This window comes from Bos indicus x Bos taurus, chromosome 6 (assembly GCF_003369695.1).
Source record: "Bos indicus x Bos taurus breed Angus x Brahman F1 hybrid chromosome 6, Bos_hybrid_MaternalHap_v2.0, whole genome shotgun sequence".
NCBI classification, from domain to species: Eukaryota; Metazoa; Chordata; class Mammalia; order Artiodactyla; family Bovidae; genus Bos; species Bos indicus x Bos taurus.
The window spans coordinates 112,503,039-112,528,598 of record NC_040081.1 but is presented as its reverse complement, the minus strand read 5'-3'; the positions used below and the strand labels follow the sequence as shown (position 1 = coordinate 112,528,598).

At 53.6% G+C, this 25,560-nt stretch overlaps 1 protein-coding gene across 1 annotated transcript in view; it reads right to left on the bottom strand.

The window, feature by feature from the left end:
- Positions 1-1,291: 1,291 nt before the first annotated feature.
- Positions 1,292-25,560, bottom strand: part of LOC113894748 (epididymis-specific alpha-mannosidase-like) — a 40,453-nt gene continuing 16,184 nt past the window's right edge. Inside the window, 16 exon segments of the mRNA XM_027545416.1 lie at positions 1,292-1,386; positions 2,629-2,749; positions 3,092-3,196; positions 4,846-4,994; positions 9,264-9,456; positions 9,533-9,643; positions 10,774-11,026; positions 11,532-11,723; positions 12,423-12,697; positions 16,069-16,202; positions 18,325-18,463; positions 19,534-19,724; positions 20,588-20,786; positions 21,460-21,656; positions 22,224-22,320; positions 22,706-22,878. Coding sequence (XP_027401217.1) covers positions 1,292-1,386; positions 2,629-2,749; positions 3,092-3,196; positions 4,846-4,994; positions 9,264-9,456; positions 9,533-9,643; positions 10,774-11,026; positions 11,532-11,723; positions 12,423-12,697; positions 16,069-16,202; positions 18,325-18,463; positions 19,534-19,724; positions 20,588-20,786; positions 21,460-21,656; positions 22,224-22,320; positions 22,706-22,878 — 2,624 coding nt within the window.

Genomic DNA, 25,560 nt, shown 5'->3' with positions numbered 1-25,560 from the left:
TTCCCTCTCCCTGGCCAAGTCTCCTCTAATCTCGCTCTGGGGCTGGGAGATGGGTAGGCAGGGTATTCAAGTCCATCCACTCCTGCACTTTAGGGTCTTTAGTGTCCAGAGGGCAGGTTATTGTTCCGCATTGGGTGAGGCAGCTGGAATCAGGTCAGTCCTCCATCCATGTCAGGATCACACGGGGAGCAGCTCTATTTTCCTTCTTGGAGCTGGCTTCCAGGGCTTTGTCCAGCTCTATAGGGCATCCCTGGGGAGCAGGGGAGTTCAGACAGCTCTGCCCCCAACAGAGGGCATTTGGGGGCTGGGGAGAAGGAAAAGTTTCTCAGGGCAGAGTCGAACATCCACAGTTTGAGAACCTTCCTCTCTACCCATTCCCGTTCAGCTTGTCTTGCATAAAATGGGCTTCATACCAAGGCAGGCAACCCCAGTGCAGAACCCGGGCACAGAGGACACAGCTGCACGGCATTGACACACTTTCATATGGTCATCTGCTCCTGCCATCTCTTCTTCTCCCCTTCCTGTGCCAACCTTTCTGAGGGTACCCACCAGCTCCAGACCCCCTCCGTGTCCTGCTCTGTCTCATAATGGTCACCAGAAGCACAGAGTCCTGAGGCGGCTGCTGTTCGTGGTCCTGAAATTATGACACCAGTGGGATCTTTAATATTAATAACCCTTACACTTGGTTTTCCGTGTTTCACTTGCTACATGATTTCCTTCCATCTTTCAGTGGCCTGAGCTGTAGGAACTTCCTGTAGGGCAGGTGTGCCCAGGGGCCAGGACAAGAGTATGAGATTGGAAACAGAGCTTGACATCACACATCCAGGTCAGTAGGCCAGTGCTGTAGCTCCCTCCCGTATATCTTAGGCATATCCCTCCACAGCAGGGGCGTCTCCACCCTGCGATGAGCCCATGAAGGTGCCCAGGACACAGCAGGGCCAGTGTTAACACTGGGGGACTTGCTGAGATCTGGCAGGATGCAGGCAGATGCATCTTGGTATACCTGTGGATTATTCCTTCTGTCTTTGGGAGAACTTCGTGGCTTTGACTCTTGCAAGTGAAGCCTGAGTGTGAGTGTGTGTGAAGCTACTGTCTGTGATAGGAGAGGAGAGAGAGGGCTGGCTCCAGTGGGCAGGGGAAGACACAGGTCCTTAATGCAGTTTTATTTAAGAAGTCAGAACACCCCCCATCCATCCATTTCCTGCCGTTAGCCCTCCAGATTGGCAGCTTTCCCCTCATCCCTGTAGGCTGCTTTCCTGTGTCCTGGGACCAAGAATCTGCCAAGGGCTCACTACTCTTGAAAGTGAATGAAGAACGTCCGGATCTCCTTTGGGTAGATGGTGACCTCGGGGCCTCTTGGCGGTGGTGAGGGCTGACTGGAGTTGCCTGGGAGCAGAGAGGGTCAGTCCAGCACAGCCTCTGGAACACCTGCTTCCCCAGGTCCCCTTCTCCCGGCATCCCCCTGGCAACACGGCTCCTGTTGCGTCTGTGGCTCCCACTGTGGATGCAGCCCTCAGCTGACCCCTCTTGACAGGACTGCACTGCCGGAGGGCCTCTCATTTCTGGCCTCCCCTGAGGGCACAGCAAAGTCAAGGCATGTACCGGGGGCTCTGGGCCTGCTTGGTCTTGTTTCTCCATGGGTTGTGGCCCTGTATGTGTGCATAAGAGCCTTCTCACTGAGGCCATGAGGGGGCCCTGCCCTTGATCTCAATGGGCTGTCCTTAGACACAGCCTGGGGTTTAGGCTTCCTCCTTGGGATGAAACTTGCTCCTGCATCCATCCCTCTATCCATCCATCCATCTACCATCCACCACACACTCTTCCATCCTTTCATACGGCCCTCCATCCTGCATCCTCCTATCCATCTGTTCAACCTCCATCTACACAACAGTCCATGTTCCATCCATTTTCCCTCCTTTCATTCATCCTTCACGCATTCTCTTTCCTTCCTTCCTTCCTTCCTTCCTCTTTCCATCCATCCATCACTCAACCATTGACCTGTCCATCATCCATCTACTTTTTTTCCTTCCTTCCATCTTTTTTTCTATCAAACCACCCCTTTATCCATCTGTCTATCATACATTGACTAAGTGCCTACCTACACAGCCAGACTATGCTGTGTACAGTAGACAAAAAAGGAGATAAATGGGACAGAGCAAAGTGAGGGAGAGGGGAGAGCAAGGGAGGCTCCTGACTCAGCCCTGGACCTGGGGCACGAGTCAGGGGAGGCCCAGATAAAGGGGCAATGGCTTTCCAGGCAGAAGGAACAGCAGAGGCAAACATTCCCAGGCAAGAAGCAGTCTGTGTGTGTGCACATAATGCACAGCAGGGCAACCGTCAGAACACCTGGGGGTGCACCTAAAGTTTGGGGCTCACTCAAGGCCGCAGAGGGTTGTGGTCTTGAACACACAAGTGCATGCACACACACACACACAACCTGTCTGGAGCTTTGGCACGTGGAGACTGACCTGAAGCCTAGAGTATAACCTTCTGTGGCTGATTCAGGAAGACTGAGACCCAGAGAAGGACGGCCAGCTCCAGGTCACACAGGCCTTAGGGGAAGAGCTGGAGTCTGTCTGGGGGTCAGGCTGGCTACCCGGGGCGGGGTCAGGACCAGGGTGCCCGAACCTCTGTGGCCATGAGGGTCCCGCGTGCTCCAGGTCCAGCGGCGCATCTCGCTCACGTCCCAGGTCCCTGTGAGTGAGCGCTCCTCCACGGACACCACGGAGCCCAGTCCCCGCAGCACAGACTGCAGGACAGAGCACAGGGAGGGCTGAGCACCCGGACCGCAGATCTGAGCAGAGAACCCGACGAAGAAGGGCAGCCACACCAGGGCCCAGGGACAGGATCCCCCACATTCATTGTAGTGCAAGTCCCCATGGGAGGAGGGGCAGTCCCATTTTACAGATGAGGAACTGAGGCTGGGAGGAGCTGACCCCCCAGGGCTGGCTGGATCAGCACTCCCAGCAGGTGGCAGGCAGGTGGGGCCGCCCCAGCAAACACCCAGGCACCAGGGTTTGTCTCCCAAGGGTGCCTCCTCCTGGGGCCTGACTCAGTGATGTCAGAGCGGGACACGGGAGGGGCAGGTGACCTGCAGGTTCACCATCACAGGCCGAGACAGCACGGGGTCCTGGTCCACCTCATACAGGTGCTGGAGCCGCAGCAGGACACGGCGAAGGTCTGCCTTGGCCTCGTGCTCTCGGTCTAGGGACAGAAGGAAGGTGGAATGAGGACACAGTCTCGGCCTGGCTCTTCACACTCTCACCTCCCTTTCACATCTTCACCCTCCCTCAGAGGCAGCTAACACAGCCCCACTTCGCAGATGAGCCAAACAAGGCTCAGAGAGGGGCAGGCACTTGCCCAGACACACAGCTGGTGTGCATAAAGAAGGAGGGGGAGGATCCACCCCAGGTGCAGCCAAGGCTACTGCCCCCCACCGCCCACACTGGGGCCGTTGCTGAAGTCTGGAAAGTCTTCCTTCTTATTCACTGGTGAGGTCCTCATTGGGCCTGTCCCTCCAGCCTCCTGTTCTCTGGAAGATTCTCCCTGCCCTTCCCCTGTGAAGGGGAGTGTGGCCTTGTAACCCTGAAGATGAGTCACCATTGCAAAGGTAATGTGTCAGGTCATGCCACCAGGACCTAGGAAACGTGTCGTAATAGAGCCTCCATCTCTGGACGTTGGAGAACGAATGAGAAGGGCCACCCTGCTGATCCCACAGAGCAAGGGGTCGAAATGAACCGTGCTGTGTGAGGACAGAGAGCGTGTGGGCTCCTTGTTACTGCAGCATAAGAGGTCTTGCAAAGTCTCTTGTCTCCATTCAGGTGATGGGTTTAGGGACTGGAGCTCGAGAATCAGGGAAGGATTTCTGCCACTGGAAAATGATGCTGGAGATGATGGCAATGGTGATGCAGGTGATGATGATACGGGGGTTGTTTGTTCCTGGGGAGGCAGGCGGCCCTCCTGCCATCCCCAGTGCTCCCCTCGCTCAGCTTCTTACTCACTCCCTGGGAAGAGGGTCTTGCTTGGCCCAGCCTGTGTCTCCTTTACTTCATTCAGTACAAGCAGCCTCTAGGAGGTGCTTTCTCAGTGGCTTGGCCATACACACACACACACACGTTGGAGCCAAATGACTCTACTGCTGCTGGGAACCCCGTCCACCCCATTAGATGTGTCAGGTGGGCAGTGGTGCAGGGATGATGGAAGTCAGGGTCAGGAAGCCATGTGGCTGCAGGCGTGAGCCCGTCTTTCAAAGATCTAGTTTATCAGGCACAAAGGTAACATCTGGCCTTGACTTCTTTCTGTTCCTCCTTCTTAATTGGGCTGACACTTATATGGGAACATCCTAGGCCCTAAGTGCGGCTCTGGGGACACAGCAGTGGCAGGGGCATGGTCAGCCCTGCCCTGGAACTGCTCAGAGCCTAAAGGGGCAGGTAAGGGGTACAGCACCTATTAGTTTCTGGAAGGTGTTGCCTCCACCAGGAAGCCCTCAGTGATGCCCAGCTGGAACCTTCCTTGGATCACTGTCATTGCTCTCTGATGAATTGCCTGCTTCCCTCTGTAGATAGGGGCCCACCGAGCCCAGGGATGTTTCCTGTGTCATCCACGGCTCAATCTGCAGTGCTTGACATTAGAATCATTTTTACAGGCTTGAACGGAACCTCATCAAAGTCATGCCTGAGCTGAAAATACAGGCAGGACAACGGTGTCTGAGGCTCCAGGAGAAGACCTTGGAAGAAGCAGGATCTCAAAGAGCCTGGACGACTCTGAGGAGAGCCCCTCTGTGCAGTCATGGGCTGGGGGACTGGGCTGACATGTGGAGGCAGGAGTGAGTCTGGACATCTGAACACCTGCCGCACCTTTCTGGAGAGTCTGCAGGTGCTCTGTGTGGTTTGAGCTGTACTTCCAGCCGGGGATGCTGAGGATTTGCAGGTGGACACTTGGGGGCAGCGTCACAGCCTCTTGCTGCCTGGAGCCTGACCCACGTGGGGCAATCTCTGAAAGGCAGATGGACAACAAGGGGAGGCTTTGGGCCCAACTCTCCTCCAGACACTCACAGCTTGCCACACTAAGTCCCCCACTTCATCTGATACCACTCCCTCCCACCTGTGGCCCACATGGCAGGCAGCCTGAAGGACTTGTTGGTGCAAAAGCCCCAGCCTGCCTTGAATCTCTGGTCCAACCGGTTCAAACTGCAGACTGGGAGATAGGCCAAGAGAGAAGACTCCATTTCTTCCAGAACTTGCAGGGAGTTTACAGAGACCTGCTCTGTGAACAAGGTCTCAGACGCCAGCTCCCGTACTGTCATCTGTCGCTGCCTCTGCCCAGAGGGACTCAGCCTTCCTCTCCCAGGAGATGCTTTGTTCAACTCTGGGCTCCAGCTGGAGCCGCCATCTCTTTACAGTTCCCTGGACTCAGTGATTGGTCAGGCTTGGGTCACGTGATTCGATCAGGGCCAATCAGAGCCTTTCCTGGGATTTCGGCCCTTGACACAGGCGTCTCAGTTCCTTTGGTCCCAGAGCTGTTCACAGTCACCTCCCAGACAAGAGGACAAACAAGGTCTGCAGACAGTGACGCTCAGGTAACGGAAAGAGAGGGTGGACAGTGCATGAAGGGCCCAGCACCAGAGGAAGCAATACACGCTACCCTTCCCTCAGGTGCGTCTGCCCCAGAATAAAGGCTCCTCTGGCTCCGTCTCACACCTTTGGTTTCTGTCTGTACAGGTGAAAGAGCCCAGGGCTGATCCTGGGATGGAGCTGGCCACAGCCATGGACGGGACCGTGGATGGAGCTGGCCACAGCCATGGACGGGACCATGGATGGAGCTGGCCACAGCCATGGACGGGACCGTGGATGGAGCTTTCTCACCACGGCAACATCCTCTTTGCTGCCAGGAAGGAACCACTGACTGCCACAGGAGCAGTCCCAGCCCAGCTGGCCAAACCCGTCTCTCTCCTCAGAGTCTGCCCCTGGACACAGGCGTGGCTGGGCAGGCAGCTCCTGACAGTCCCCAAAGAGATGGACATGACCACCTGCTCCCAAGAGGCCCAGAGCTACCCTGTCTCCCTCCTGCCCCAGCCTCTTGTCCAGCTCATCCTTCCATTCCACTTGCTTCCCCACGTCTGGCTCAAGTACCTGCCGCTTCAGTCTCTTTACTTCCAAACAAGAGAACATCAACTGTTATCTCTTGAAGTTGATCACTGTACACCACCTGGTCTGGGGTTGCAAACTCCACCAAACGTACAGACATCAGGTCTCTCGTGACCTCTAATTCCCCTTCACCCTGCAGTTGGATCCCGTGACTTGTTCCCCAGCAGAGCCCCTGAGAAGGCCTTCAGGACAAGAGCTGGGTCAAGCGCAGGAGCAGTCTGCAGCGTGCCAGGCACTCAGCAAATGCTCAGTGAGCGCGTCAGCTACCACCTGCCTTCTTCTAATGCCTTGTGGAAGTCTAGCCTAAATCTCAAACAGGGAAAACCTAAAATCACGCCCTCATCAAAACTTCTGCAAGTGATGAGAAATAGGAAAAGGTTAAGGATTACAGGCAACATTTGGAATTAATGTGGGTTTGACTCCATCCACTGAAATAAGTCAAATATTGTAATAAAGCCAGACAGGAGTATCTTGGTTTCATAGTGCATATAAAACTTATGTTTACACTTTACTATAATCTATTGCGTGCAGTAGCATTATGTCTAAGAGAAACAGTTTATATATACATTAGATTTTAAAAGCTTTCTTGTTAAAAAAAAAAAAGTTACCTCAGGTGAGACTTCAGTGATTAGCAATCTTTCTGCAAGAACAATGACAAAGATCACTAATCCTATGGCAATTATAGTAGTAATGAAAAATATTTGAATACTGTGGGAAATAGCAAAATGTGATACATTGGTGTGAACTGAGCAAATGCTGTTGAACGAGCAGTGCAGATGAACGTGCTGCATGTAAGATGCAGCAAACCTTCAATTTGTAGACAATGCAGTATCTTCAATGCTCAAAAAAAAAAAAAAAAAAGAAAAGAAAAGAAATGCATATATGTTGAGGTATGCCTGTAAAGAGAATGACAAATACACACTTTGTGTTTATGTCTCTAAAATTTGAAAGATTCTCTATAGTAGCATCTTCAAATACTTTCAAACGCACTCATTGTTTAAACTATTTCATGTTCAACTATTTAGTTATGCTACCCAACTGTAGTGAAGGAAATTTATAGAAGCCTCAGGAGAGGCAACTCATAAAACTTGCAGATCAGGACATAGAATAGAATCACCCTCACTTGGTGACAATGCACTTAATTCAGATAAAGCCGGTCTCTTAAATGCTGAGCAACCAGACCTGAATGGTGACATATATCACAGGAAGAAGTAGAAAGTGTCCTCAGAGAAGGAAATAGAGGAGATTGAGGGAACAGAGGTAAGGAGGGCATTGCAGTAAGTCCCAGCTGTGAACCTACTAGCTGTATGACCTTGAACGAGTCACTGAACCTCTGTGCACCTCAGGTTGCCCACATTTAAAATGAGGGGCCTGGATGTGAGGACTCTGGTCCCTTCCTACCCCGAAGTAGCCCAGATCCTGGCAGGTACTGAGAGACTTAATCCTTAGGTAGATTGATAAGCAGTCCAAAGCCCTCGAGGAGAAGAAAGGGACAAACATTTTTTTTTTACATTTCTTTGTCTTTGACTTCCCTGGTGGCTCAGGCAGTAAAGCATCTGCCTGCAATGTGGGAGACCTGGGTTCAATTCCTGGGTTGGGAAGATCTCCTGGAGAATGAAATGGCAACCCGCTCCAGTATTCTTGCCTGGAAAATCCCATGGACGGAGAGCCTGGTAGACTACAGTACATGGGGTCGCAAAGAGTTGGACACGACTGAGCGACTTCACTTTCATTTTTGTCTTAGACACAAAAGATGTTTTTACTGAAACTCTGAGGTGTTATGACAACAATCTTTAAGACTAACTCTCTTTAAGCCCAGAGCTAATGATTGTACAACAAAACAACTTATCTTGCTCAAGAGTATGTTTTCCTTTAAACTCTGTACTAACTATAATATAATAAAAAACTATCCTGCTCCAGGACATGTTTCTCCTTCTTAACAAGTTCAGTTCACTTCAGTCGCTCAGTCATGTCCAACTCTTTGCAACCCCATGAATTGCAGCACGCCAGGCCTCCCTGTCCATCACCAACTCCCAGAGTTCACTCAGATTCGATGTCCATCGAGTCAGTGATGCCATCCAGCCATCTCATCCTCTGTCGTCCCCTTCTCCTCCTGCCCCCAATCCCTCCCAGCATCAGAGTCTTTTCCAATGAGTCAACTCTTCACATGAGGTGGCCAAAGTATTGGAGTTTCAGCTTTAGCATCAGTCCTTCCAATGAACACCCAGGACTGATCTCCTTTAGGATGGACTGGTTGGATCTCCTTGCAGTCCAAGGGACTCTCAAGAGTCTTCTCCAACACCACAGTTCAAAAGCATCAATTCTTTGGCGCTCAGCCTTCTTCACAGTCCAACTCTCACATCCATACATGACCACTGGAAAAACCATAGCCTCGACTAGACAGACCTTTGTTGGCAAAGTAATGTCTCTGCTTTTGAATATGCTGTCTAGGTTGGTCATACCTTTTCTTCCAAGGAGTAAGCATCTTTTAGTTTCATGGCTGTAGTCACCATCTGTCCCTTCTGACTAATCTTATCTTAAGACTTGCTTGTGGCAGTGGGTCTTGGTGAAAGTGAAAGTGAAGTCACTCAGTCCTGTCCGACTCTTTGCAACCCCATGGACTGTAGCCTAACAGCCTCCTCCATCCATGGGATTTTCCAGGCTAGAATACTGGAGTGTGTTGCCATTTCCTTCTCCAGAAGATCTTCCCAACGCAGGGATTGAACCCGGGTCTCCCACGTTGTAGGCAGATGCTTTACCATCTGAGCCACCAGGGAAGTTCTGGTTAATTCTAACCTTGTTAATTTAGGATGTCTGTTGTGGGAGTGGGTCTGGTAAAAGTATATAAGCCCTTGATAAAGGGTTCTCCCCCTCCTCCTTCTGACATCTATGTCAAACACTTTCTCTGTCATTTTCCAGTGTAATAAAACTATTGCCACACAAAAGGTCTGAGTGATCAAGCCTGGGTCCTGATTCCAAAGCTAAATCTTCTTCTTCAAGATCACAAATCAACATCATTCACCCTGAGCTATCAATACGAGCTCAGCCCCATCCCTGGAAAGGTGGGCTCCCCTGGGGGCAGTGATGGCGGGTGAAGTGAAAGGACCCCCACCTCACCATTCATCTCTCTGAGCATCACGACGGGCTGGTGCTGCAGCGCCAGCCCGCTCCTCTGGTGTAGGTCACTGGTGAGGGTCCTGGATCCCAGAAGGAGCCAGAGCACTGGGTGGACGACCGAGGAGTCATTCAGTGTGAGGTCGTTGTTGAGGGCCCATTTGTCATTGTTCCACAGCCGCCGGTGGAGCATGACCTGCAGGGGACAACTGTCTGACTGGCCTGCCTGGGCCCTGGGGTCCCCAAGAGTGACCAGTGGGGCCTCCTCCTACCTCCACCTGCCCGTTCCTTTGGCTGGAGACACCGTGCGCCTGATTGGACAGCAGCACCAGCCTGCTTCGTCTGTCCTGGATGAAGGCTGATTGCACCATGGGGTAGTAATTCTGTGGACAGAAACATTGGCAGGCTGGTGGTGGGGGCAGTGGGCCAGGTCAGCCAGCAGGTCTGGGGTCTCCCTCTGGCCCCAGGCGGCCTCCTGCATGGGCACAGCAGCAGCCCAGGGTGGCACAGTACTGATGGGAGGGGCTCTGACTGTGAGATGAACACACTGGGATTCAATCCAGCTCCACTGCTTCCTGACCTTTGCCCTGGGGGCCCAGCCTGCCCAAGCCTCAGTTTCCCCATATGTGAAATGTGCCCAAAAGGTCCCCTGGTGCAGGGAGACAATGAGGCATTTGTGCCAGTCCAGCCTGAGATGGCCCCCAGCCAGGGGTTCCCAAGTAGAGAGAGGTTGGTGTCTGGGTTGGAAAACACTCGCACAGCCCTGCCCTTTCCTGTTTTGGAGGAAGATGTCCGGGGCTGGTAGCCCTGGGCCCTCTGGAGCCCAGGGCACAGTGTGTGAAGACCAGCTGTAGAGATGAACTGACAAGCTCAAGGAAGACAGAGCAGGGAGGAGCCACACCCCCTTCTCCGGGTCCGTCTGGAAGAAGAGACAACTGACTAGAGGAAGGCTCAGGAGGCGCCCAGCATGGTGCTGCCCCTGGTCATCCCAGGCCTCAGCACAGCTCAGGGGGAGGTCGCTCTCTTCCCAGGAGAGCACTGAGGCCCAGGGACACCCAGGGACTCGCCCAAGGTCATGCCTCTGGAGGGTGAGACCCTGGGAGCTGATTGATTTTGGAGTTCAGCCCCTAATCCGCTCTCCCTGGAAGACAGGCTGAGGCACTGCTCTGAGCAGCAGCCAAGGAGGGTCACACCCCGTTCAGGCCTAGACAGGCACCATGTGCTTAATCCTCAAGCAACCCCCAGTGGTTCATCCATCTGACCGAGGAGGGCCCGCGGTGCACACAGACCTCAGGGACACAGCTCATCCACAGTCAGGGACACAGCTCATCCACGGTGGCCCCAGAGCTCTGACACCTGGTCTGAACAAGCCTGGCCACAGGCCCCAGGGGCAGACTCAGGGCAGTGGGGCTCTGGAGAGGCCCTGGCCCTAAGGGGACTCTCCTGCTTTCTAGAAACTGGCCATCAAGATTGGGTCTGCAGCAGCCACACTCCAGGACAGCTCAGGGCATACCCGAGCGATGGTGTTGTTCTTGTAGTTCCTGTACGGCCTGCGCTGCATCTGGTAGCCGTTGTTGTCCGAGTAGAGGACCCGCCCTGTGTTCAGGCTGGTGCTTGTCCTCAGGATGGCCTCTCGGTTCAGCTCCAAGGGGCCCACCTGGTACTCCTGCTCTATGTGATGGCAGAGCAGTGCTCCATCAGAGCCCTGGGGTCCACGGGCCAGCCGGGAGTAGATGGTGAACGTGGGCAAACTGTTGTTCACCTCCCTGGAGGAGAAGCAGGAGAGGTAGGTCAAGCCCAGGGTGCCTTCTGGATGTACCTCCCTTATTCTTTCCTTCCTCTCCTTCTGTTTCCCTCCCTCCATCCTTCCTGCAGCCAGTGGGGTGGGGAGACTGCTTGGGCAATAGAACAGGAGGGACCCAGTTCCCTGAAGGTTCTGGGCACCCAGTGATGCCTGAGGGCTCTGTCTGTCCTGCTAATGAAAACATAAGAACTGCTGTCCTGCGTTGGTCACTGTCACCGTGGGCTCCTGTCCCACCTCTGGACTTAGGTACCACCAAGGTGACAGCGCAGGCAAGCAGAGCAGGACTGCAGAGACTGGACTGTAGAGTGGAGCAGCTCATGACTTCATCGAACTTCCGTGGAGGAAGGACTGTGTGCCAAGCCCAGGTCCAGGAGCTGGGTGTCTGAAGCATGACAGGCCCTCATTTCCCCATTCATCTGCCTGTGAGCACCTCCATGTGCTGAGCACAACCAGGGGGCCGCCCTCACCGGTAGAAGTACTGCCGGATCTCAGTCACCAGCGGCCCCTCCACGATCTCCATCCTCACAGCCTCCCACGCTGGCTCTGCTGTACCACTGGGTGTGAACACATAATTGTCTGAAACGGGGCCTTGCCAGACATCACTGTTTGCGTGATACTCCATGAACTGCTGGGTCATGTATACCTTTCGGTTACTCTGCCTGCAAACAGAGGAAAGAGAAAGCCATGTCATCATGACAGAAAACATGTCATCCTCATGCTGGAACCAGACTCACAGAGGCTCCATGGAGACGCCAGCCAGGAGCCAGGGATGAACAGAGACCCTTCAACAGGACGAAAGTGGTCCATCTGTACAACAGAATGTTATTGTGTCTGCAAGAAGAATGAGGGGTCTCATTGACCCTGCAACGTGCCTGAAAGTTGGAAACATGACAAGAATTGAAAGAAGGGAGCCTGCCAAGGACCCCATATGGTATAATCTCATTGCATGATACGTCAGTGTAGGCCAGTCCCAAGAGACAGAAAGGAGGTTCGAGTCACCAGGGCTTGATCAAGGTGAAAGATGTGTGGGTCCTGAGCCATGATGGAGCCTAAGTCCACAGTGCTGACTGCACCTTTCCCAGCCTGATCAGGGAGACTCAGAACGTTCTGGGGCTGCACCCCATTTCTGCTGCTCCCCACACTCTCCCCCTGACCACCTCTGCTGGATCCTGTAGGTCCTGGCTGCTTCTGTGTCCTGGCCTAGACTCACACACTTAGGAATAGAGCTCGATGCACTACAGGGAGCTTCACCATCACAGCCTTGCCCTTGGCTGAGGAAATGGAGATCCAAGTAGGGCATTACATGCCCAGGTCCCAGGGTCCTCCTGGCCTCAGAGGCAGCAATGACTGCACCTCACCTCTCCCAGACACTGTGCATCAGGTTGGTGTCCAGGTCCATGAAGACGATGTAGCAGCCATTTTCCACAGGCACCAGGCTCCCGCCCACCTGCCCACCGTATCTCCTGAGTCGGCCTCCAAACTGCGTGGTTTTGGCCACAAAGGGCTCAGGCTCCCCCGTTTCCTCCTGGGAACTCCTGCTGGGCCGGATGCTGTAGTGCCGGTAACTGAGTCCCGGGATCGTGGTCAGCACGTGCAGGTCATAGGCAGAGGGCATCTCCTTCGAGCGCTGGGCCTGCAAGACCCGAAGGGCGGGATGAATGATGGATGTCAGGGATGGGAGGTGCCTCAGTCTCCTCGGAAATCCTGGGCTTACACACCTGGTGGATGGAGTGCTTGCTTGACACAGAGACAGCTGGTCATCCAACACTGGGCTGAGCTGGGCTCCCCTCCTGCACCCTCCCTGCTCAACTGGGTCCAATCTGCTCTCCCTTCTTCCTCCTTCTCTACTGGGGCTGCAAACCACCTGCCCTCCTCCCACACTCCCTCCTGTTCCTGCCTCTGAGACTGCTCACAGTGTTCCACCTCTTTAGAGAGGGCTCCCTTGTCTCTCAATCCTCTGATTTTTCCAAGGAGGGAGGTTTCCAGGTCACCCTGCAAGCTTTTCTCTAGCTCCACATCATCTGATTCAGGGAAGGGAATTGGATGAGGACACTGGGTCCATGCAGGAGGTTCTTCAGTCTCTAGGGAGCAAGTGCCACTTCTGGGTCTTGTGGGAGGATTTGGGGGGCTATGAGCAAGCTCATGTGGCTCCTTGCAGGCTCCAGCCTGGCCTTTCTCTGAACTAAAGGAGATACCCATCTCCACCCCACACCCCTAACCTGTCCTGATCTTTTCCTCCAGCACAATTGTCATCTGTCACTCCTATACTTTCTGATTTTCTTCTTGCCTGGATCCCCCACTGGAATAGGAGCCCCCCGAGTGCAGGAACTTTTGTCTACTTGGTTATTAAAGTTCCTCCAGTGCCTAGAGTAACGCCTGACACATACTAGGTGTTCAGTAGTATTTAAGAAAGAGCATTTCGGCTTGGTGGGTGGTGCCTTTGGGTGGGGAAGGGAGATGTTCCATGTTGGGTCTACTCCACCCAACACCCTTCCCTCCCCTGACCCTGATATAGAGGAATTGTCCCCCTCTCTCTCAGCTAAGGATCACTGCCCTGGCTGCCTAGTCATTACCCCAGGCCTTAACTGTCCATTTCTGTGTCTGCTCCTTGAATCCCAGGATGGCTCCCAAGTCCAGGGATGAGCACTCATCTGGGACCAAGCCCAGCACAGGCTTTCAGGAGTGTTTGCTGAATGGCTGACTAATGGCATTACTCGATCCAGCTCCCCAAGGAAGGGCTGGCTTGGTAACAGGAGGGTCACCTGTATAATCAAGTCTAGCTCCAGGTCTGGGAAGGAGATGAGCAGGGACCACACAGGATGTGGGTGTCATAGCTGGGGCCTGCGCCTACGACAGCACCTCCATAAAGATGAACAGTGAAGACTATTGCTGGCTTCCCCATGGGAAGTAGAAATTTATACACGGTTATAGGGAACATTTCATGCAAAGATGGGCTCGATAAAGGACAGAAATGGTATGGACCTAACAGAAGCAGAAGATATTAATAAGAGGTGTCAGGAATACACAGAAGAACTATACAAAAAAGTTCTACACAACCAAGATAATCACGATGGTGTGATCACTCACCTAGAGCCAGACATCCTGGAATGTGAAGTCAAGTGGGCCTTAGAAAGCATCACTACGAACAAAGCTAGTGGAGGTGATGGAATTCCAGTGGAGCTATTTCAAATCCTGAAAGATGATGCTATGAAAGTGCTGCACTCAATATGCCGCAAATTTGGAAAACTCAGCAGTGGCCACAGGACTGGAAAAGGTCAGTTTTCATTCCAATCCCAAAGAAAGGCAATGCCAAAGAATGCTCAAACTACCACACAATTGCACTCATCTCACACGCTAGTAAAGTAATGCTCAAAATTCTCCAAGCCAGGCTTCAGCAATACGTGAACCGTGAACTTCTAGATGTTCAAGCTGGTTTTAGAAAAGGCTGAGGAACCAGAAATCAAATTGCCAACATCTGCTGGATCATGGAAAAAGCAAGAGAGTTCCAGAAAAACATCAATTTCTGCTTTATTGACTATGCCAAAGCCTTTGACTGTGTGCATCACAAGAAACTGTGGGAAATTCTGAAAGAGATGGGAATACCAGACCACCTGACCTGCCTCTTGAGAAACCTGTATGCAGGTCAGGAAGCAAGAGTTAGAACTGGACATGGAACAACAGACTGGTTCCAAATAGGAAAAGGAGTCCGTCAAGGCTGTATATTGTCACCCTGCTTATTTAACTTCTATGCAGAGTACATCATGAGAAACGCTGGGCTGGAAGAAGCACAAGCTGGAATCAAGATTGCTGGGAGAAATATCAATAACCTCAGATAAGCAGATGATACCACCCTTATGGCAGAAAGTGAAGAGGAACTCAAAAGCCTCTTGATGAAAGTGAAAGTGGAGAGTGAAAAAGTTGGCTTAAAGCTCAACATTCAGAAAACGAAGATCATGGCTTCTGGTCCCATCACTTCATGGGAAATAGATGGGGAAACAGTGGAAACAGTGTCAGTTTTTTGGGGCTCCAAAATCAGTGCAGATGGTGATTGCAGCCATGAAATTAAAAGACTCTTACTCCTTGGAAGGAAATTTATGACCAACCTAGATAGCATATTCAAAAGCAGAGACATTACTTTGCCAACAAAGGTTCGTCTAGTTAAGGCTATGGTTTTTCCTGTGGTCATGTATGGATGTGAGAGTTGGACTGTGAAGAAGGCTGAGTGCAAAGAATTGATGCTTTTGAAATGTGGTGTTGGAGAAGACTCTTGAGAGTCCCTTGGACTGCAAGGAGATCCAACCAGTCCATCCTAAAGGAGATCAGTCCTGGGTGTTCATTGGAAGGAATGATGCTAAAGCTGAAACTCCAGTACTTTGGCCACCTCATGCGAAGAGCTGACTCATTGGAAAAGACTCTGATGCTGGGAAGGATTGTGGGCAGGAGGAGAAGGGGACAACGGAGGATGAGATGGCTGGATGGCATCACTGACTCGATGGATGTGAGTCTGAGTGAACTCCGGGAGTTGGTGATGGACAGGGAGGCCTGGTGTGCTGCGATTCATGGGGTCGCAAAGAGTCGGACATGACTGAGCGACTGAACTGAACTGAACTGATACATACTTATACACCAAGTCACCTCAGTGTTGTCTGACTCTTGGTGACCCCATGGACTGTAGCCCGCCAGGCTCTCTGCCCATGGGATTCTCCAGTCAAGAGTACTGGAGTGGGTTACCATGCGCTCATGCAGTGGATATTCCCGACCAGGTATCGAACCCATGTTTCTTGTGGCTCTGCATTACAGGCGGATTCTGGTCAACTCAGATACGCAAAGGGAAGGGTCAGTCCACTGGGTTGATCCACTGACCCTGAAGGCAACTCACCCTTAGGACACTCCTCACAGTCAGGGCAGCATGTCACATCTTCCCCTTAGATGCCCACTTCTGGGGGCCCGTGCAGAGCAGGGTCAGCAACAGGGCATGCACCACAGATGGGATGTGCCCCTTACCTGTGCAGGCACAGGGAGGCCTGACTCGTCTGTGATGCTGACTTTGGGGAAGTCCACAGTCAGGGTGATGATGGTGGTGACCGTCCAAGCCAGTGGGTTGTAGACCACTGCAAAGTGTCCCCCAGGCTCTGGGCCTGCATACAGAGAACAGGATCTACTGCTGTACCTGACCCAAACTTCACCCCTGGTGCCCCTCGGAACAAGAGAATCTGAGGCAGGTGAGACGAGCTCTGCAGAGGCCCAGGGGAAGGACAGACAGACACATGGGCTCTGATGTCCAACCCCCTCCTCATCTGTTCAAGCTGGGTCCTGATTCCCAGGCGGGATGGGGGAGCATGCCCCCTTGAGCTCCTCACTCATCTCTACTTTTCAGCCAGCGTTACTGGTGAGAAGACTGAGGCCTAGAGCCAAGGCTTAGGTGTCCAAGGTGACCCACGCCCTATGGCCTGGCGCCAAAGCTGGAGAGCTGGCAATGTACAGACAATTCTCTGGAGCTTGGAGAGTCAAGGTCAGTCACCAAGGTCAGCAGTGGAGCCCTCTTTGGTATGAACCTGGACTCTCTTTCTGCTCTACCCCCAACCCCAGGTGACCATCTATGACCACGTCCAATGACTCCCAGATCCGTGAACACTGCACACACTGTCCAGTCCCCGGCCTCTGCCCATGCAGTTCCCATGGCTGGATGTCTTTCTGGGGTCTCCACCTGCCCCTTCCTTGGGGAGCTGCCCCCGTGAGCTCATGGGAATGGCTGGACTCACCAGACACTGGAAGGACCCGGTTCTACCTCCCTTTCTATGTCCGTCATCCCCTCCCGACCCCATTCCCTGTGGACAGGATTCCAGTCTGCTGCACTCCTGACCCCGGCCCCTTCCAGTGTCTGAAGGTAAGATGGGACTGTACACAGAGAAGAGGGCAGAGCTGGGCAGGTGAGGGGTGAGGCAGAGTGGGGAGAGCACAGTGAGAGAGCAGGGTGAGTGCGGATCCTGGGAGGGTGGGCGGGCCACATGCTCCTGCAGGGAAGACACCTATCTCTGATTGCCCAGGATTTGCAGGGGTGAATCCCCTCAGCTCCAGGAAAATGAGGTGACCACTCATCCTCTACCTGTGAAGCCCGCAATGTCAAAAGAACGCATACATCCTGTCTGCGGAGGTGGGCAGCACAGGGGTTATGGGGACCGTCCTCCCTGTGTGACCCTGGGCAGCTCAGGGGTATGGGGACCGTCCTCCCTGTGTGACCCTGGGCAGCTAAGGGGTATGGGGACCATCCTCTCTGTGTGACCCTGGGCAGCTCAGGGATATGGGGACCATTACAACCTGTGTGACCCTGGGCAGCTCAGGGGTATGGGGACCATTCCTCCCTGTGTGACCCTGGGCAGCTCAGGGGTATGGGGACCGTCCTCCCTGTGTGACCCTGGGCAGCTCAGGGGTATGGGGACCGTCCTCCCTGTGTGACCCTGGGCAGCTCAGGGGTATGGGGATCATCCTCTCTGTGTGACCCTGGGCAGCTCAGGGGTATGGGGACCGTCCTCCCTGTGTGACCCTGGGCAGCTCAGGGGTATGGGGACCGTCCTCCCTGTGTGACCCCGGGCTGCTCAGGGGTGTGGGGACCATTACAACCTGTGTGACCCTGGGTAGCACAGGGGTGTTTGGACCATCCTTCCTGTGTGACCCTGGGCAGCTCAGGGGTATTTGGACCATTCCTACCTGTGTGACCCTGGACAGCTCAGGGGTATGGGGACCATCCTCCTGTGTGACCCTGGGCAGCTCAGGGGTATGGGGACCATCCTCCTGTGTGACCCTGGGCAGCTCAGGGGTATGGGGACCATTCCTCCCTGTGTGACCCTGGGCAGCTCAGGAGTATGGGCTCCATCCTCCCTGTGTGACCCTGGGCAGCTCCATGATCTGTGTTCCTTGTGTGTCCTCAGCTGTGAAGTGAGGACAGTAGCACTTCTAGCTTTTCAGAGATGTGAGGTGTTACACTAAATTGTGCAAGCCGTGTGCTTGGCAACATCTGGACTGCATTAGCATTTATTCCTGCCTCTAGTTGGCATATCAGCCTTTGCTGAATCACACAGAGGAGACGGCTCGGTGAAGTGAAGGCACCTGCCCAGCTCATGCCTAAACGAGAGCCTCCCCTGGATGGAAGTCGAGTCTGAAGCTCAGGTGTCCCAGCCCGTCCCCTGACCCTCAGGCTCTCTTCCCAGACTGGGGCGGACACCTGTCGTGGCCCACTGTGCCCCCAGGGGCCTCGCTTACCTGAGTGCGCTGGAGACCTGTCCTGGATGATAGAGGCCATCAGCTTGTGCACCCCTTGCATCCCGGTGCTCAGGTGCTCCACAAACATGTCACCCACATTTGGGACATGAGTTCCGGTGATGGCATCATGGTGCTGGACCTGGGCCCCCGCCAGAGCAAAGCAAGAGTGGGGTCAGGCCAGCCTCTGCTCAGCACCTGCTGTCCTGATGTCCGCTGGGCCCTGACAGCATTTCCATCTCAGAAGGTGCTGCTGGAGAACTGGGGATTCCTGCCACTTTACAGAACAGGAATCTGAGGCTAGAGCGGCTGACAATCTTGCCCGAGTGTTGTTGACCTTGGGAAAACACATGGCTGTGTCCCTGATGCTGGACAGAAACAGACTTCTGGAAAGGACCCTGCCCAGCTACCCTCTGTGACCCTGTCATCCCATAAGTGCTGATAACCTGCTCCAGACAAGCCCCACACATGGCCTGGTACTCATCTGCACCATGTTGGGTGGATGACCTCCTCTTCCCAGAAGGGAAACTTGAGTCCCCGTGGGGTGCAGCCACGAGTCTACTCACCCTCATGGATGCTAAAGTCAATCCTATCACACCCCGCACAATGACTGGTCCTGCCAACAATTCCCTTTAGTGACTATGAATCTCATGGGCCGTATGGCCCATTTCTGACTGGAGAGGAGACAAGTTATAGGAGATCTCTGGTCTCAGTTTCCCTTCTGCACAGTGGAGGACAAGTAAGATGAAGATTTATGAACAACTTCCTTTGTGTCGGCCACAGAGCCCACCAGCATATGTGTATTATCACATTCAACTGTCCCATTAGTGTCCTGAGTGAGCATGTAGTTCTCATTTTTCAAGGAGGAAATTAGGGCTCAGAGAGGGAAATCCTGAGCTCATAGAGCTGAGCTGAGATTTGAATCCAGCCAGGATTGTTGGACACCAATGCTGCTCCACTTTGCCCTTTCTGCTCTGGGGCAGTCTGGCTTTAAATCTTACTGAACCACAGCTGGACCCTGGCAGGCCATGGTCCTAGCCTTGGGGCAGCTTCATCATGCATGGTCTTGTGACCAAAGGCGACCTCAGTGTTCTCATCTGTAAAAGAGTCCTGTAGTGACGAGGGACAGGGAGGTGTGCTGACCTAGGGAGGGAGAAACACACAGCCCCGGAATAGCCAATCCTGTCCTGTCTCTGGGAGGCATTGTGTTACCTCAGAGACTGCCCAGCGGAGCTGCTGGAGCTGCTGCAGGCCCCAGGCCGGGTCCAGGTATGGGTGGGGAGCCAACAGCACGTAGCGTGTGAACATGGACTCCCCAGCGTACAGCAGACTGCTGGCTCGCCTCGCCAGTGCCTTGAGCCCACTTCGGGAGGCATAGAATCCAGTCCAGGCGTGATGCATGTCTAGGAGGAAAAGGCCAGGAGTCGGTGGGAGGGCCTGCCCTTAGAGGCCCCTGAACCCCACTTGGGAAATGCTGATGAAGAATAGATCAGCATGGATCTGCCTGGGTCCCCAGGGACACAGCCTAGGCCAGCGGGTGATCTCAGGGTTCCTGGTCCAGCCAGATCAGCAATGGTATGAGATCCCTGGAAGGCCTGGGCAGCTGGCAGGGTCAGGCTGGGCTGGGGCAGGACTGGAGAGGCCCGAGTGCTGAAGGACTGTGACGAGGAAAGAATCCCAGTGAGCACCTGGGCCCCTGGGATGGCCTGTGGGGAGGGGCCCTGGAGGACTTCAGAGGAGGATGTAGAGGGATGAGGGCCCAGAAGTCAGGACACAGAATGGAAGGGCTGGAGTGCTGGCTGCCCCGTGTGCCTCTGAGGAAAATCAGGGTCTGGAGAGGCATGCCTTCCACCAGGTCCCTCTGGTTGTCCATGGGGGCAGGCCGGCAGAGCCGTTGGGAGCTGAGATCCCTGAAACCACTCTCCTCACCCTGGACACAAAGGTGATGGCGTGACGAAGTCCCCAAGGGGCATGACCAACCCCCGCCAGTGCCCCTCTGGGAACCATGGCTGCCTCTGGACATCACTCAAGCCTCTCTTGTGAAAGAAAGGAACCGGCAAAGGAACAGCGGACAGCACTGAGCTCGCCTGTATCTGTCCCCACCCTAGGCAATCCACGTTAGGCAGGTGGGTGAGGTAGGGCTGTCTGTGCACCAGTGGCCCTGTGGGCTCCACTGGCAGAGCTGAGGAAGCTGGGAAACCACATGCCACTGCTTTGGTGACATCTCCCTTGCACCGAATCCCCCTCTACCCCCAGAGGCTCCTACCCGACGAATAGGGCAGGAAGTCGCGGTGGTCTCGGACCTGCCAGGCGACTTGGTCAGAGTGCACAGCCCGGAAGTAGTCGCCGAGCGTGGCATACTCCACTGAGAAACCGAACTCCGATGCTTCACTGTTGATGTAATCCATCACAATGTCCATGTTGGCGAACTGCAGTGAGGCGTTGAAGAACTGCCTGTCACATCCCTGCAGCCAGGGGACAGAAGCAATGCCCAGTCCTTCTGGGTGCAAGCCCAGCCTGCACAGCCTGCACATCTCTTCATCTGCACGACCGCCCCCCTCTCCCCATGGAGGACACTGAAGCCCTCCACGGGGCTCACTAGCTCTCTCCTCTGGGAGCACAGCAGGTGCTCTGCCCAGTTGAGCTGCGACTATGTTGACTGGTGTCCCGCACTGTCCCATGAGGGTGCCTTTCATGATAAGACAAATTCAGCCAATGCAGCAGGTCCTGTCATCACGCCCATTTCACAATTCAGGAAAGTGAGGCTCAGAGGGTACCAAGACTCACAGCCCCTGAGTAGGGAGCCAGGATTCAGGCCGAGGCCTCTGCTCCCAGCATTGAGAAGGGGAAAGGAGGGGAGAGCTGGGGAGAAGCTGGAGCCTGTGTAAAGGAGGGGCTGCCTTGTAGGCGGAGACTGTGGGGATGATCCAGGGAGGGGGGAGAAGCTAGTAGACTGGATGAGGACTTGGGGTGCAGGGAAGGAGGACTGAGCCAGGGCTGGGTGACCCATTGCCTGGATGGACACTGGAATGGTTAGAGGTGGACACACAATCCTGGGTGGAGCCAGTGCTGGGGTCAGATCGAAGAAAGCAGTACCTGCACAGAGTTGAGGAACCAGGGCCAGGGACCCTAACTTACCCAGGGCCAGAGGATGTGTGCTGTCTGGAACCAGGAAGCTTTATGCAACACACGTTTCCCCAGGAGATGGGTAAAGTCTGGGATGCTGTCCTCAGTGACAGGGATTTCCATGCTGGGGTACTTGCCATCCAGGGATGGACCTGGGAAGATGGCTTCGCCATCCCAGTTAAATCCCTCACTAAGAGATAGAGGAGCATTAGGGGCCCAGCCCTGAACATGGCAGCAGCACAAGTTCTGGGAGGCAGGCAGGGCTCAGGCAGGCCAGAGCATTGAGGCGTATGTGTCCCATCAGGGGGTGCACAGTGCAGTGCTAGGCAGATGACAGCTGTGTAGACAGAATATGCCCCCGTGTGAGCCCTGTGGGTACTTGGGTATATCACTCTGGTCTTACAGAGCACCCAGAACCTGCTAGTGAGTCCCCCTTGCCTCTTCTCTCAGCTGCTGCTTCATCCCACCTCCCCTACTCACGGGGGCTCAGCCCCTACCCACGACCTCCCAGGAACAGAGGGCAGAGGGACTGGACACAGGGCCCCCCACCAGAAAGCCCGCAGGAGGGCTGATGCCAGAACTTGGAAGTCTTGACTCAATCGCCTGAGCCACTCCATCTGCCCCATGGCTGCTACCGCGGGACCTTGGCTGGGGTCCAGGCCTCAGTTGTTCTTTCTGTAAGATGGGTGCTCAGTGTGTGCCCTCAGGGCTGGCCAAGAAGGATGTGGCTGAGATGGTCCAGGGAGGGGGCTGGGATGGGGACTGGCCAAAGGCAGGTGCTCACGAGCAGTAGCTGAACTGGTCCAGGACGTGTGTGAAGATTTCCTGCTCTGCTGACAGGGACCTGGACCCTCGCCACACGAACTGCAGCTGCTGCAATCCCGGAGGGAACAAAGTGAGGGCTCAGGGGCGACACGGCTGCCAGCTCCCCTCCGCAGTCCCCGCCTGAATCTCCTTGCCGCACCCGCAGCTCTCAGGGGTTCAGGTCAAGATCCCCCTCTGCTGCCCCCTCCACAAAGTTCCCCTGACTTCCCAAAGCCACAGGAGGCGGAGGAATTCGCCAGACGCCGCCTGTCTACACCTTCATTTGACCCTCCTTAGGGCAGGACTCTTTGCCAGGACCTGCCAGCCAGACTGTCTGTAACTCGGCTTGAATGTCCCCAGACACGGGGAGCTCATCACCATCCCTAAAGGCACAGCTGCTTTTTTCAGTTCTGATGGTGAGAAAGTGGATGAGTAGATGCGGCTCACCACTCACCCGGTTATCCTGCATGGCCTCCTTCAGGTTGTAGTCGATCCTGGAGATGACGTGGGCATTGAAGCCCGCCAGGGCAAAGAGGGTGGGGGTCGTGGAGGATGCACCAAACGGGTCCACCTGCCAGGAGATCTGCGGCCGGACCCCAAATGTTTCATAGAGAAAGCCGTGTCCTTCTGCAAAGAGATAAGTTTCTGCACTCCCTCAGGGCCCCGTGCCCTTCTCCAGGGCTGGGATGCCACCTAATAGGCAAGGAGGGGTTGTGAAATAGATGCTAATATTAGGACTTCTTCCCAGAATCATTGGTCTATTCACATCTTAATGCATGATTTAAAAGCCACCCCATAGGAGCAGAAATCAGGGTGACTGCAGAAAGTCCCGTATTTGATATGCGATTGATTCCCCAAGGGTTTTCCCCCAATATAATCTAATCTGTGGCCAACCCCCCACCACCTCCTGGGTATGCATATACTGGCCTGGTTACACTCAGATAGGATATCTTGGCTGATGTTCGCCCTTTATGACTCACTGCTTCTACTGCAGACAGGACTGTGCTCTGGAATGCACACAGGCATGTGAACGCTGGATGCTCCCCTGCAGCCCTGGCTTGGGGAACATTCTGGGAAAACTCCTCTGCTCCACCCCGGGTGGCGTCAGAGAAGAGGGCCCATAAACACAGGCTTTGGTGGTGTGGGACCACAGCAGCCTGGGGTGTTATCAGGTCTGCCCCTTCTGCGTCTCCACCCCGCCTCAGTGGTAGAACCGAGAGGGATGAGGGAGATGCCTGCGTGGGTGAGGGACTGACAAAGTCTGACCAGGGAAGGAACGCTTTGGTGGAGAGTCTGTGTACAGCCCCATCTAGAGCAGGGAAGGACGCATCTGGTGGAAAAACCATGGTTGTGGTTGTCGCTTTTTCTCTCTAACAGATGGGAGCCAGCAGTTCCAGAACGACTCCTTTAAAATGTTTTTTTTTTTTTTTAATGCCGGGAGAAGTTTGATCCTCAGAGGTTAAAAGACATGCCTGATCTTCTTCTGGGATACTGAATGGTCATGGTATCCTGTGAAAGATGGGGAATCCTGGCCATTTGAAGGGTCTCTTAACTATGATACTGTTTTACAAGTAGACCGGTTCTGAAGAAAACAAGAGAAACGGGTACAAGTGCCATCTGTCTTGCTCTTAATCTGTCTGCGAGACATTCCAGACTTGTGTCCCAAGGGTACAGATTTGGGTGTGAAACCTACAGCTCCCTCCTGTTCTCTTCCTTTGCCTCTGTATCTGAGGCTCCCAAATGAACAGGCTGAGAATCAGGGCAGGGTTCTAGGAGGGGTTGCCTCAGTCTCAGTAGACTATTTAGAGGATCCAAAAGGTCCGTGGAAGGCTTTATGGGACTAACTTTACCTTATGACCTTATTTGGCGAGATGTAGCACGTGTTTTGGGACAGACACTGACTCCTGACTCGAGAGCTTGAGTTTTGGGGGAGCTACTACCTTTGGCAAAGAATGGCTTAAGTAAGGAGAAAGGGGGAACTCGAAATAGCCCTCCTCCCTACTTGGAGCCAAGCAGTTCCCATAACAGACTCCCTCTGCTGGATGCATTCTTGCAGGACTCAAGCGAGTGCTCACTGACTTTTAAATATGGTAAGTTGGCTGAGATAGAACAGGGAGAGAAGGAAACTCCTGGTAAATTCCTAGATAATTATGGGAGGCTCTCTACATGTTCACTGATGTTGACCCTGAAAGTTCAGATGGAGAAATTATCTTAAAAATGGATTCCTCACTCAATCAGCTCCAGATACCTGCCATAAGTTACTAAAACAGGTGTTCGGACCAAATCAGTCTTTAGAAAAACTGTTGCAGCCGGCTCAGACAGTATGTTATGGCAGAGAAGATGAGGAGGAAAATAGGAAAAAAGAGCCAGTCGGAAGACTGATGCCCCAACAATGGCTGTTAGACCTGCTCTGAAACAGCCTGAGCAAAATGCCCAGAGGGATCCAGGTAAAAAGGGATGGGCTTGCTATTACTGTGGAAAGGAGAGGCATCTCAAGCGGGATTGTCCTCAGGCATCTAAGCTGCCTTCGGCTCCATGTCTGGTCTGCAAAGACCATACTGGAGAAGAGACTGCCCTCTGAGGTGTAGCCCCCTGGGGCTGGACTCTCAAGATAATCGTCACTGAAGGTGCTTTGGGTCCCTGCACAAGCTCCCCTCCTAATTACACCTGAGGAACTCCAGGTATTAATCACTGTGAAGGGCCAATCCGTCCATTTCTTTTGGAAACTGAGGAAAATTTCTCTGTGGTCACTGAAGACCTTGGTCCGCTTTCCTCCCAGTCCACTTCTGTAATGGGACTGTCAGGATGAGACGTATGCTATAATTTCAGTCATCCTTTAAGCTGTGACTGGGACTCTGTGCTGTTTTCTCACAAGTTTCTGATGGTGCTGAAGTCTCCCTCACCCCTTCTGGGGAGGGATATACTAAGCAATGTCCAGGCTTCTGTTTTCATGCATATGGAGCTTTCTGTTTCTTTCCCATTGGTTGGATAAAATGTAAATCTCAAAGTGTGGGCTGATGGAAAAACTGTGTGTTGAGCACACACAGGTTAAAGCCAATCATTAAAAATGTAAAGGAACAAGGACAGTTAATTCCCTGTCACAGTCCATACAACACTCCTATTTTGGGTGTAAAAAAAGTCAAATGGTAAATGGAGACTTGTTCAAGACATACAAATAATTAGTGCCTAATTGTTATACTTTGTTTGTAGTGATGCTTTCTAAGGCCCACTTAACTTCACATTCCAGGATGTCTGGCTCTAGGTGAGTGATCACACCATCGTGATTATCTGGGTCGTGAAGATCTGTTT